The sequence below is a fragment of the Mustela putorius genome, unplaced genomic scaffold, assembly GCF_011764305.1.
Source record: "Mustela putorius furo isolate JIRA1106 unplaced genomic scaffold, ASM1176430v1.1 tig00000179_pilon_pilon_pilon, whole genome shotgun sequence".
Classification (NCBI taxonomy): Eukaryota; Metazoa; Chordata; class Mammalia; order Carnivora; family Mustelidae; genus Mustela; species Mustela putorius.
Window position 1 is genome coordinate 14211007 of NW_025421305.1, and position 12895 is coordinate 14223901.

The window sequence follows — 12895 nt, forward strand, 5'->3', positions numbered from 1 at the left end:
TTCAGTATTTTCACCAATTCAATAATAAGGGATAATTTTTAAAATACATTTTTTCTTTAATACTGATGATTTTTCTTTAAAAAGCAGGACTTACGAGAAAACTATCTTCACTCCTCCTTTGAGGCCACTCTCAAAGGTTCCTTTTCCTCTACCACCAGCTAAAACCTGTGCCTTTATCACAACGTCTTTTGAACCTAGAAGAAAACACTTCCATTAGATAAACAGCATGGAATAGCATGCAAGATGTTACGGTTATTAAGCATATATATTAAGTGATGTTTTTAAATGCAGTAAAGACTCATTTACCCACAATGTCAAAAAATGTAGTCCACATATATAATTTTTCTAGATTAGAACATTAAAACATTCACCATCTAAAGATCCACAAGTTAAAAAATTAGCCATTCATATGATACCATTTCTTAAAGTAGACTGAAAATAATTTTACTTTTCCTTAACACTGAATATCTAATGCTTTGGAAGATATTAAAAGTATAAAAATTAAGACTCAAATGACTTCCCAACATTTCCCTCCCTTTCTGTTCACATGTAAAATTGCTATCCTGTGAAAATTTGAGTTAAAAATGCTACTCTGAGCATAATATACATGATAACTTAAGGGAAAACTGCCAGTACTGATACCAACTTACATTGTTCTAGTAATAGAAAGACTTGTTAATACACATTCTTGAGCTATACTGTTATGAGGAGTATTATCAGAAGTTAAACTATATTTATCAGAAGATTCAGGGATGTTACATTTATAACTCTTAAATTTTTAATTTTTTATAATACTTTAAAAAAAATTTTTAATGAAATTTTTAAAATAAATACCCTGAATTTTTCTTCTTTAACAGGTAGACTGATCTCTCTTCTATCTTCCTCTTTCTAATGTGCTGAAGAAAAGCAGCAAACCAGCTGGTTAACCTGGGTACCCTTCATCATTCATGGTCCATGGCTACTCCTCCTTGAGGGGCATTCTCTGTCTCCCCAGACACAGAGAATTTCAGAATCTCCTCATTTTGCCTCTTATAGCATTTTGCCTATACTAGCAGTGCAACACTTATATTACATTATGGCAAAATAATAACCTTATCCTTATTGGTCACAATCCCAAAGCAGTCCCTCGTATGTAACTACCAATCCATGCACACACCATGCAGAATGTGGGGACTCTCACCTAATCAGATAAACCAACAAAATCAAAGAGGTAACAAACACAGTTTCTGATAAAACCAATAAGAACTGACCTAAAGTTTACACCTAAACAATTATTTAAAAAGAATGTTTAGAAAATTTATGATGTAAGGGTGCCTGGGTGACTCAGTGGGTTAAAGCCTCTGCCTTCGGCTCAGGTCATGATCCCAGGGTTCTGGGATCGAGCCCCGCATCGGGCTCTCTGCTCAGCAGGGAGCCTGCTTCCTCCTCTCTCTGACTGCCTCTCTGCTTACCTGTCAAATAAATAAATAAAATCTTTAAAAAAAAAATTATGATGTAAATGAGTCTACATTTAGAAATTAGAAGAAGACCCTTAAGTCAGTCAAGGATGTTTTTTAAAAAGCCATCTTTTTCACACCCCATACCCATCTTTAAAATTTACGCAGAATCTTGACCACTCCTCATCACCTAGTTTGAACCCTGGTCCCAATGACCATTCTATCTCACCTAGATTACCCCCGTCCCTGACAGTATTCTCAAGGCAGCGAAGAGAGCACATCACTCCTCTATTTAAAACCTTACAGTGAATGCCCATTTTACTCAAAGTGAAAGTCACACTCCTTACAATGACCTACAAGGACCTATATAATCCTCCAGTACCCTTACTATTTGTATCTCCTATAACCTCATCGTTCACTCCACTCCAGCTACACTAGTCTCCACTGTTCCCAGGCATACTTCCGCCTTCGGGATTTGGCTCTAATGCTCCCTCCGCCTGGAATACTCTTCATCAGGTATAGGAATCCTCTGCTTTTCAAAAGTTGGCATTACACCACTTCACTTTTACAGAAGACCTACATCAGTTACCTGTTTTCACTAACCAAAAGAAATCCAAAAGTGATCTTTACTTCTGCAAAAGTATCACTGTTGATTTTGCAGAGAGCCATGAGAGGTAACACAAAAGTGGCCAAGCTCTTTACCCACAACTATATTCAGCATCCAGCCACCAAAGCTTTGAACTGTGCCTGTGAGCATCTGTGCTTTAGCCTAGGAAGGGTCATTTACTGGGTCTGAAAATGTCTGAAATTTTTTCCTCATAATTAATGCTAACTTCTTTCACTTTATGCCATTTTGGCCTACAAAAGGTTTCACAAGAATGCTCTGCTTTCAAAACCAGAAGACACCTGTAACCACTTGAGAAAGGTCCACATTCCTTTCAAATTTTTCTTCTTACATCTCATTATCCATTAGGCTTACCCTGATCATTTTATTTAATAGTACAACCTGCCCACCAGGGACCAATCCTCTTTACCCTGCTTATTTATTTTCCATAGAACTCATCACCTTCAAACACAATATATAATTTCTCATGTTTACCATTTATGGTTTTGCTCGCCCACTAGAATACAGACTCCAAAAGGGCAGAATCTTCATTGTGTTCACTGATGTTCTCAAGCTCCTGGGAGCGTTCCTAGCATATATTTTCTGAATGTTGAATAAAAGAACGTGTAAAAATGGAAAGAATTCTTGCACACCTTGATTTTTCACTGCTCTTTTAAAAACTCAGAACTGGAAATACTGGGACCTACAACTAAAGCTGATTAGAAATGCCTGGTTTACACAAGACAGACCCTTTTCTACCTGCCACAGTCCCCACCATTCCCAGGTAAAAACAACTAATATTAGATGAAGAATAGACAAAACTTTAAAAATGTCCTTAAAATGAACAATAATTTTCTTATTGGAAAGAAAACAGGTAGCCTCTGGGACAATGGCAAATTACAGAGTTCATGCCCAAACTAAAAGGAGCAACCACTAGTCATTTTACCCTGGCTTTTCCCGTACTTTAGAAATATTCTTTTATATCCAAAGAGAATAAATGTAATCCCAACAGTGTAAATATAGCATAAATGGGCAATAGTTAAACTGGTGATTTGCTGGGCTAAATTCAAACATTCCTAACATTAAACTGAGAACTTAAAACACTGACCCATTAGAGTAATAAAGCTCTACTTTTTCAAAATACATTTTACAAAACAAGAAGTCTCCTCCTCCACAAAGTGTCAATTTCCTTTTTTTTAGGAATATAAATTCCTTAAGGGCAGAGAAGATTCCTCAAAAGTTCCTTCTAAAAAAGCCCTTCACAACAAAAGAAATACCAAAAAAATTTAATGAATACAGTTTCATCAAGACAAGAGGGATTACAAGAGAAATCTGAGGACAACTGATTGAAACAAGAATTTTATTCAATTCCATTAATTCATTCAACAATTACATCTATATACCAGTTACTTGCTGGAGCCACAGATCTACCAATGAGCAAGAGAGACCTACCTGCCCTTAGAGAGCTTACAGTCTTACTAGATTTGGCCCTTTGCTCTAGTCAGACAAGACCTTTAATGGATTCCAAAGTTGTCTTTAAAATATAGTCAATACTCTCCTAGCTTTAGTTAGTCATAAATGTCTTAAACATTCTTCATTATATATAGTCATTAATAAAGCATTGAGGAGAAAAAAAAAAAAGGCAAAGTCCTATTTTATGCCTTTGGAATCTCCCTCCAGGCTGTTATTCATTAATTGGCAACCTTTGCACATGTTTAATCAGTCAGACAAAAATTCCACCGTAATTATACTAGAATCCTATACATTAGGACTAATACACAGAACGGCTGAGTAAATAAAAAAACGGGCTAATCTATGCTGACTGTAAGAGACTCACTTTAGATCTAAGGACACAAACAGACCGAAAGTGAAAGGATGAATAAAGATATTGCATGCAAATGGAAACCAAAAGAAAGCTGGGGTAACTATACTTATATCAGACAAAATCAACTTTATAACAAAGACTGTAACAAGAGACAAAGAAGGGTATTCCACAATGATAAAAGGGTCATTCCAACAATGGGACGTATCAAGGGTGTTACATAATGATAAACGGGTCAATCCAACAATGGGACATATCATTGGTAAATATTTATGCACCCAACATAAGAGCTCCTAAATATATAAAGCAAATGTTAACAGACATAAAGGGGGAAACAGACAAGCAATACAATTAATAGTAGGGGATTTCAATACCCACATATATCAAACAATAGATCACCCAGACAGAAAATCAATAAGCAAACACAGGCCTTAAACAACATATTCAACCATGGTCTTAATATATATATACAATGTTCCATTCAAAAGCAACAATACATATTCTTCTCAAGTGCATACGGAACATACTCTAGGAGAGATCACATGGTAAACCACAGAACAACTCAATAAAATTTAAGAGGACTGAAATCCCATCAAGCATTTTTTCCAACCACAATGGTATGAAACCAGAAATCAATTAAAGGAAGAAACCTGGAAAATTCACAAATATATAGAGACTAAACTGCATGCTGTCAATGGGTCAAGGAAAAATAAAAAAAAATTTAAAAATACATTGAGACAAACAAAATGGAAATAAACCAAAATTTATGGAATCAGCAAAAGCAGTCTAAGAACTCACAGTAATAAAAGCCTATCTCAAGAAGTAAGAAGTCTCAAACAAATTAACTCTGCACCTCAAGGAACTAAGAAAGAAGAACAGATGAAGCCCAAAATTAGTAGAACAAAGGAAATAACCAAGGTTAGAACATAAATAAAATAGAGATTAAACAGACAATGGAAAAGATCAATGTTCATCTTCAAAAAGATGAACAATATGACAAACCTTCAGCTAGACCTACCAACAACAACAAAAAAAGAGTGGATTCATAAAATCAGACACAAAAAGATATTACAACTGAACACTCAGAAATACAATACAAAGGATAAGAGACTATTAAGATCAATTACATGACAACAAATTGGACAACCAAGAAGAAATAAATTCCTTGAAACATACAACCTACCAAGAAGAAACATACAATCTTAACAGATTACCAGTAAGGAGATTGAATCAGTAGTAAAAATCCTCCCAACAAATGAAGGTCCAGATCCAGATGGCTCACTGGTAAATACTACGAACATTAAAAAAAGAATATCAATCCCTCTCAAACTCTTCCAAAAAATAAAAGAGGTGGGAACATTTGCAATTCGTTTTACAAAGCCAGAATTACCCTGATATCAAAACCAGACAAGGATGCCACAAGCAAAGAAAACTACAGACCAATATCCCTGATGAACATAGACGTAAAAATAGTTGACAAAATATTAGCAAACTGAATACAACAATACATTAAAAGAATCATATATAGCTTCATCAACTGGGATTTAATCCAGGGATGAAGACTGATTTAACATCTACAAATCAGTCACTGTGAAAATGAAGGGTAAAAAATATATGATCATCTCAAGAGATGCAAAAAAAAGCATTTGGCAAAATTCAACATCCATTTATATAAAAACCTCAACAAGGCAGTATAGATGGAACATACCTCAACATAATAAAGGCATATATGGCAAGCCCATAGCTAAATATCCAACTCAACAGTGAAAAGTTGACAGCTTTGCCTCTAAGACCAGCAAAAAAAGCAACAGTTCTGCCACTTAAACACAGAACTGGGAGTCCTAGCTATAGCAATTAGGCAAAAAAAAAAAAAAAAGAAAGAAAGAAAGAAAAGGCATCCTAACTGGAAAGGAAGAAGTAAAACTGTTCACTATTTGCATATGACATGATATTATATACAGAAAACCTTAAAGATACCATCAAAAACCATTAGAATAAATGAATTCACTAATACTGCAGGACACAAAGTCAATACACAAAAGTCAACTGCATTTCTATACATTAATCATGAACTATCAGAGAAATTTTTTTTAAAAGTCTCATCTACAACTGCAGCAAAAGAATAAAATACCTATGGATAAATTTAACCAAGGAGGTAAAAGACCTGTGTACTGAACTGTAAGCATTAAAGAAACTGAAGAAATTAATTAAAGAAATTGAATTTCTTTAAAGATTAAAAAAATTGATTAAAGAAATTGAAGAAGACAAAAATAAATGTAAAGATATTCCATACTGAAAAATTGAAATAATACAGTTGAAATGTCCATACTACCCATAGCAATCTACAGATTCAATTCAATCCCTATCACAATTCCAATGGCATTTTTCACATTGAACAATCCTAAAATTAGTATGGAACCAAAAAAACAACCCCAAGTAGCCAATGCAATCTTGCAAAAACAGAAAATAGCTGGAGATACCACACTCCTGGATTTCAAACTATATTACAAAGCTACAATAATCAAAACAGTATACTACTCACATAACAAAACAAAACAGAGAGCCCAGAAATAAATCCATATATACATGGTCAATTAATTTATCAAAAAGGAGCCAGGAATATAAAATGTAAAAAAGATAGTCTCTTCAATAAATGGTGTTGGGAAGGGGCGCCTGTATGGCTCAGTCGGTTAAGCGTCTGACCCTTGATTTTGGTTCAGGTCATAATCTCAGGGTCCTGGGATCAAGCCCTGTGTTGGGCTCCACACTCAGCAGGGAGTCTACTTGGAATTCTCCCTTCCTCTCTCCCTCACCCCACACTTGCTCGCTTTCTGTCTAAAAATAAATAAATCTTAAAAAGTTTTTAAATAAATAACTGAAAGAAATAATGTCGGGAAAACTAGACAGCCATATGCAAAAAGCATGAAAGTCAACCACCATCTTACACCATACAGAAAGATTAACTTGAAGTGCATTAAAGACTTGAACGCAAGACCTAAAACTACCCCATAAAATTCGAAGAAGAAAATAGACGTGGCAAGCTCTTTGACATTATGTCTTGGTGATAATGTTTCCAATCTGACACCGAAAGTAAAAGCAACAAAAGGAAAAATAAGTGGGATATGTTAAATTAAAACACATCTGCATACCAAAGGAAATCATCAACAGAATAAAAGAGCAACCTACTGAGAGAAAATATTTGCAAATTATACCATAATCATAACTCTGACAATATGGATAGTGTCAATATCCATATATCCAAAACATATAGAGAACTCAAACAACTCAATTATAGGGAAAAAAAACGTGATTAAACAACAGGCAGAAGATGTGAAGACATTTTTACAAAGACATACAAATGGCCAGCATACATATAAAAAAGATGCTCAAAATCACTATTTATCAGGGAAATCCAAATCAAAACCAGAAAAAGATGTATCTCATACTTGCTACAATGGCTATTATACAAAAAAGACAAGGAATAACAAGTGTTGATGAGGATCTGAAGCAAAGGGAACATTCATGCACTGTTGATGGGAATATAAATTGGTGCAGCCTTGTGGAAAACAGTAAAGAGATTCCTCAAAAAAATTAAAAATAGAACTACTATATGACAGAGCAGTTTCACTTCTGGATATTTATCTAAAGAAACACTAACTTGAAAAAATACATGTATCCCATGTTCACTACAGCACTATTTACAATAACCAAGATATGGAAACAACATCCCTTGATGGATAAATGGGTAAAGAAATTATGGTATATGCACATGGGGTGTGTGTGGGTGTGTGTGTGTATGTGTACTCAGCCACAAAAAAAGAGTAACACTTTGCCATTTGCAGCAACATGGATGTGGATCTGATGGCTAAGAAAGCCAGAGAAAGACATATTCCATAAGAATGTAATCTTATATATGAATTGGAAAACAAAACAAAACAACTAAGCCCATAGATACAGAGAACAGATTGGTAGCTGCCAGAGGGAGGGGGTAGGGGATAGGAAAAATGGATGAAAGCAGTCAAAATTAAAGAAAAAAAAGAAAAAGATGGGACTTAAGACCCATTTCAAACTTCTAACCTCATGAAAGAATAAGTTTATGTTTTAAGCAATTAAATAATATGTAGCAGATATAAGTATTATTATTCATGAAATTTAGAATTTGGCAATTCAAGTCTATTCTAAGGATCAACAAAATATGCAAAAAAGACAGACTAGTCAGGCAACATAAATTTCACTAGGTTGAACAATTTTCAAGCAACAAAATGATTACATTGTGTCGATTTCAAACATGGAAAGTCAATTCAGTTGCAATTCTATTTAGGGTAACAGAGAAACTAAGATGTATTTGTAGCTGAACTATGTATTACGGTTTCCCCTTTTAAAATTCTGTGAAGCACAGCTTTTAATAGTTCCTCTGAAAATTAGAACAAAAATGGGAGAAACTTCCCAAGCCTAAAAGATATTATTCTTGGCAATACAGAATCATGAAATCAATGAGATGTCTACTACAGACTTATCATTAAAAATGGATATGAGGGGGTAACCTGAGTGGCTCAGTTGGTTAAGACTGCCTTCAGCTTCGGTCAGGATCTCAGGGTCCTGGGATCAAGTCCCACCTCAGGCTCCTTGCTCAGCGGGGAATTGGCTTCTCCCTTTGCCTGATGCTCCCCCCTGCTTGATTTCTCTCTCTCTCTCTCTTTCTCTCTCTCTCAAATAAATAAATAAATAAAATCTTTTTTTTTTTTTTAAATGGTTATGAGGGGATGCCTGGGTAGCTCAGTTGGTTAACTGTCTGCCTTCAGCTCAAGTTGATTCCAGAGTCCTGCATTGGGTCCCTTGCTCAGCAAGAAGCCTTCTTCTTCCTCTGCCTGCTGTTCCCCCCACCTGTGCACACACAAGAGCACTCTCTCTGACAAATAAGTCTTTCCAAATAATAAATAAATAAGTAAAAAAAATAAAATGAAAATGGATACGAAAAGGAGAGCCTCGGTGGCTCAGCTGTTTAGACCTCTGACTCTTGATTTTGGCTCAGGTTATTACCTCAGGGTCCTGGGATCAAGCTCTGTGTCAGGCTCCATGCTCAGCAGGGAGTCTGCTTGAGATTCTCTCTCTCCCTCTACCCCTACCTCTGTGCATGCTCTCAATCTCTCTCTCTCTCTCAAGATAAATAAATCTTTTAAAAAATGGATATGAGAAAACCAGTCTATTAAAACACACACACACACACACACACACACACACACACACACACATACACACAGGAAAAGAAAGGAAACTATAGATTTCTTCCCAACCATTCTTCCATCCCTAACTTCAATTATTCACAACAGGCAAAACTAGCCTCCAGGCCAGTGTATCCAACTTTTTTCACATCACAATATACACAGAAAATTATAGAATTTGTAGGGAATACTGGGGAAGGAAGCCAGGGCTATTTCAGGAAGAGTCACCAGTTGTAGGCTCAGTGCCCCCAGACCCCATGCTAACTCATGGAAATGAGGGCAAGCAAGTTTGGCCCACCTGTAATGCATTTATATCTCACTGTTTCAGCTGCTGATGTAAGAGTTCTAATAAATGGGAATTAATACTTTGTGAGTTGTTCAAAAATTCAAGAAGCAAAGTAGCCAAAATCAAAATTAGGAACTGCTAGCTAGATGGACAGAGCCAGGTATATTTCTAAGGCACCTTATACCATACCTTATTAGATCCTATAAGCAACATTTTCTGACATTAATGACTCCCAAACAAAAGACAAAACTGTCCTCAACATCTTCATAGTAGCTGCTAAATATATCTTTTAAAAGTGGCATTTCAGGGCGCCTGGGTGGCTCGGTAAGTTAAGCCTCTGCCTTCGGCTCAGGTCATGATCTCAGGGTCCTGGGTCCTGGGATCGAGCCCTGCATCAGGCTCTCTGCTCAGCAGGGAGCCTGCTTCCCTCTCTCTCTCTCTCTCTGCCTACTTGTGATCTCTGTCTGTCAAATAAATAAATAAAGTCTTTTAAAAAAAGAAGAGACTAAATATTTATTTAAAAAAAAAAAAAGTAGCATTTCTGGAGCACCTGGGTGGCTCAGTGGGTTAAAGCTCTACCTTCAGCTCAGGTCATGATCCCAGTGTCCTGGGATTGAGCCCCGCACTGGGCTCTCTGCTCAGCAGGGAGCCTGCCTCTCTGCCTACTTGTGATCTCTGTCTGTCAAATACATTTTAAAAATTTAAAAAATAAAAAAGTAGCATTTCTGAGTCTCTGAATTTAAGACCTCCTTAACCACTAATCCCACTTGCATCCTATAATCATCATCTGCAGTGTTACTTGACAAAAACATACTCTCCAGATGAACAAGATACCTTCTGTTCCAAGGGGCTCAAAATCAGAGCTGTCTACTTGCTCCTTAATTCACATAAATCCTGGTCCCAGAGACCTTCCCAGAAATACTCATAATTAGAATATACCCTGCATACGTTAACTATCAAATAAATCCTACTTGTTTTATGAAAAAGTTCCTACACAGATCTTTTTTTTTGACAAAACAATGAATTTTGATTAAATGAGCAAATATATGGAAAATACAGAAAAATGAATTATAGTGATTCAGAAATAGAAAAGCGAATTACAGTGATTCAGAAATAGAAAACAATAATTTTTACCAACTTCATTATATATAAATCAGGCCCTACTGACACTGGCATGAAAATCATTTTAAGCTTCAGCATTACAACAAAGGAAAGAATTGGTAAGCAAAAAATCATCAATGCGAGGGATTAGACTAATAAAAATAAAAACAAAGTCAAAGGTCTAAATTTCATTCTTAAGGACAGAAGGGCAAAATAAGAAACCTTATACTTTCTCTACTGCACTTCCAAGTTTTCCTTCCCACTTAGCTGACTCTTCTTTACAAATTAAAGCTTAGGTCATACAGATAAAATCAAATCTCAAGGCAATAGTTATTAATAAGTAGCCTTTGCAAGAAATAGTACAGAAATACAATCACGAGTTTTCTTTACACTTGACCTTTAAGAGCCTCTACCATACAGTGTGTTGAAGGTAAAAGCGAAGCACATCTTTTACCATGCACAAGTTCCAGCTACAGGTCATTAATTAACAAAAACTTCCCCCAAATTAATATCAATTTACACAAGGCTTTCAACGAATAAAAAGAAGTGTGCTTATAACCTGAATAAAGAGGACTTTTTTCTGATTAACAAAAAATTAAACTGTCAATGAAAAATCATGTTTCCAAGTAAACATCTCATTCAAAAATATAATATATGACATATGTCTGAACTTGTACATGCCCTCACTTTTAAAGAAAAACTCATTCTAGAAACAAATAAGTACAAAACGAGAATAAAACTTAAAAATTTTAAACATTTTTAAATGTTCCACTGTCTTCTTAAAATACTAATAAAAGCAAAGTCTTCACCAAAGCACATTCAAAACCTTATTAATCAAGTATACATACAACAGAGATTGTGCTAATCTACGTAAAATTGGTGGAATTTTAAATATTGCTAAAAATAAAATGCAATGTATAGCTCCTACATTACTCGTTGTTATGGCCTCATATTAAATCATTAAAAATGTAAGGGGCGCCTGGGTGGCTCAGTGGGTTAAAGCCTCTGCCTTCGGCTCAGGTCATGATCCCAGGGTCCTGGGATCGAGCCCCCATCAGGCTCCCTGCTCAGTGGGAAGCTTGCTTCCCCCCTCTCTCTCTGCCTGCTTGTGATCTCTGTCTGTCAAATTAAAAAAAAAAAAAAAATCCTTAAATCATTAAAAATGTAAAATGAAGGATACCTTCTAAAGTCAGTATTTTTTAATTATAAGATTAATATAAATTAACAAAATTCAAATTAACAAAAGCTATTTAGTTTTCTGTTAGCAATAAAAGACTTGACTAATAAACATGAGCAAGTACTTAATTCATTTAACAAATATCAATAGTTCTTGATTATGTAAGTGTCAGGTACTCTTCTAAGAATTTAGGATATATCACTGGACAAAATAAGACAAAGAAACCCTGCTCTCATGGAGCTTACAGTCTAGCACTCAGCTTCGCCCCTCCCTCCTACCACCCTGGTTCCATACTTTTCCTATCAAGAGAAAGCTGGGGGAGTTTTATTAGACCTCTTTACAACCATATAAACAGCTAAGATTTTCTTCACTATTTTCTTGAAGAAGAATCATCACAGACACCAGTCTTTTAAGCTTTAGAATATTAAACAGAACTTTCTTCCCATAATTATACTCCAACTAAAGACAGGACTTTAAAGGCTTCCTAATGCCAATATAATTGGTTCTTAAGTTACTAGCTCTATGGGAGCTCAAAATAATCTCATAAAATTGCAGAATGTCAACAATCATAAAGTTCTACCTTCCCTTTTAAGTAAATAAAATTTATTTTTTAAAAAATAAAACAAAACCTATAAACTGTTATAAACTTAAGTAAAGTTTACATCTTATCAGAAGTGCCCATGTCAAAGTGGCCTAAGTTTTTCTTAAGTTAGTACCTAATTTTTTGGCAACTGCATAAGCTTCATCTGGTGATTTTGCCACATGTCCTTTGGGAATGGAGACACCAGCTTCTTGCAACAATTCCATACTCATGTATTCATGTAGTGAGAGATTCCTTTGTTGCTGCTGCTGTATTTGGAGTCCATGGTTGTTAAAAAATCCAGAACTTCCCAGAACCTAAAGAAATTGGGGACATATTATATATGACAGTAATTTAGAACTTATTAAAAACACCTTCTCAAAACACTTTTTTATATACAATACTTGGTTCTTCATAACTGTAATAAAACTGTTATGTTAAACCATCAAAGAATAATATTCAGAATACCTAAATTATAACCTAAGAGCTAACCTACCAGCTAAATATCAAATGTTACCCTTGTAGTTTTAACTATTTTCTCATCACGTCTAGTCTTACAAAATCTCTGGAATGGGCCATATCCCTAATGACCTACAGAGCATTTCTACCTCAATGCCAAATTCAGCAGATCTAAAACCAACCTCATCTTTTCCAACAAACCAAAAAT

The 12895-nt window shown here is 35.3% G+C and overlaps 1 protein-coding gene across 2 annotated transcripts in view; it reads right to left on the reverse strand.

Annotated features, from left to right (window-relative positions):
• SUCLA2 (succinate-CoA ligase ADP-forming subunit beta) overlaps positions 1-12895 on the reverse strand; it is a 60550-nt gene that overhangs the window by 29437 nt on the left and 18218 nt on the right. For both annotated transcript variants that reach the window (XM_013059844.2, XM_004759183.3), the window contains 2 exons: positions 12365-12545; positions 95-194 (listed from right to left, as the gene is read on the reverse strand). In XM_013059844.2, coding sequence (XP_012915298.1) covers positions 95-194; positions 12365-12545 — 281 coding nt within the window. The remainder of the gene's footprint in view (positions 1-94; positions 195-12364; positions 12546-12895) is intronic.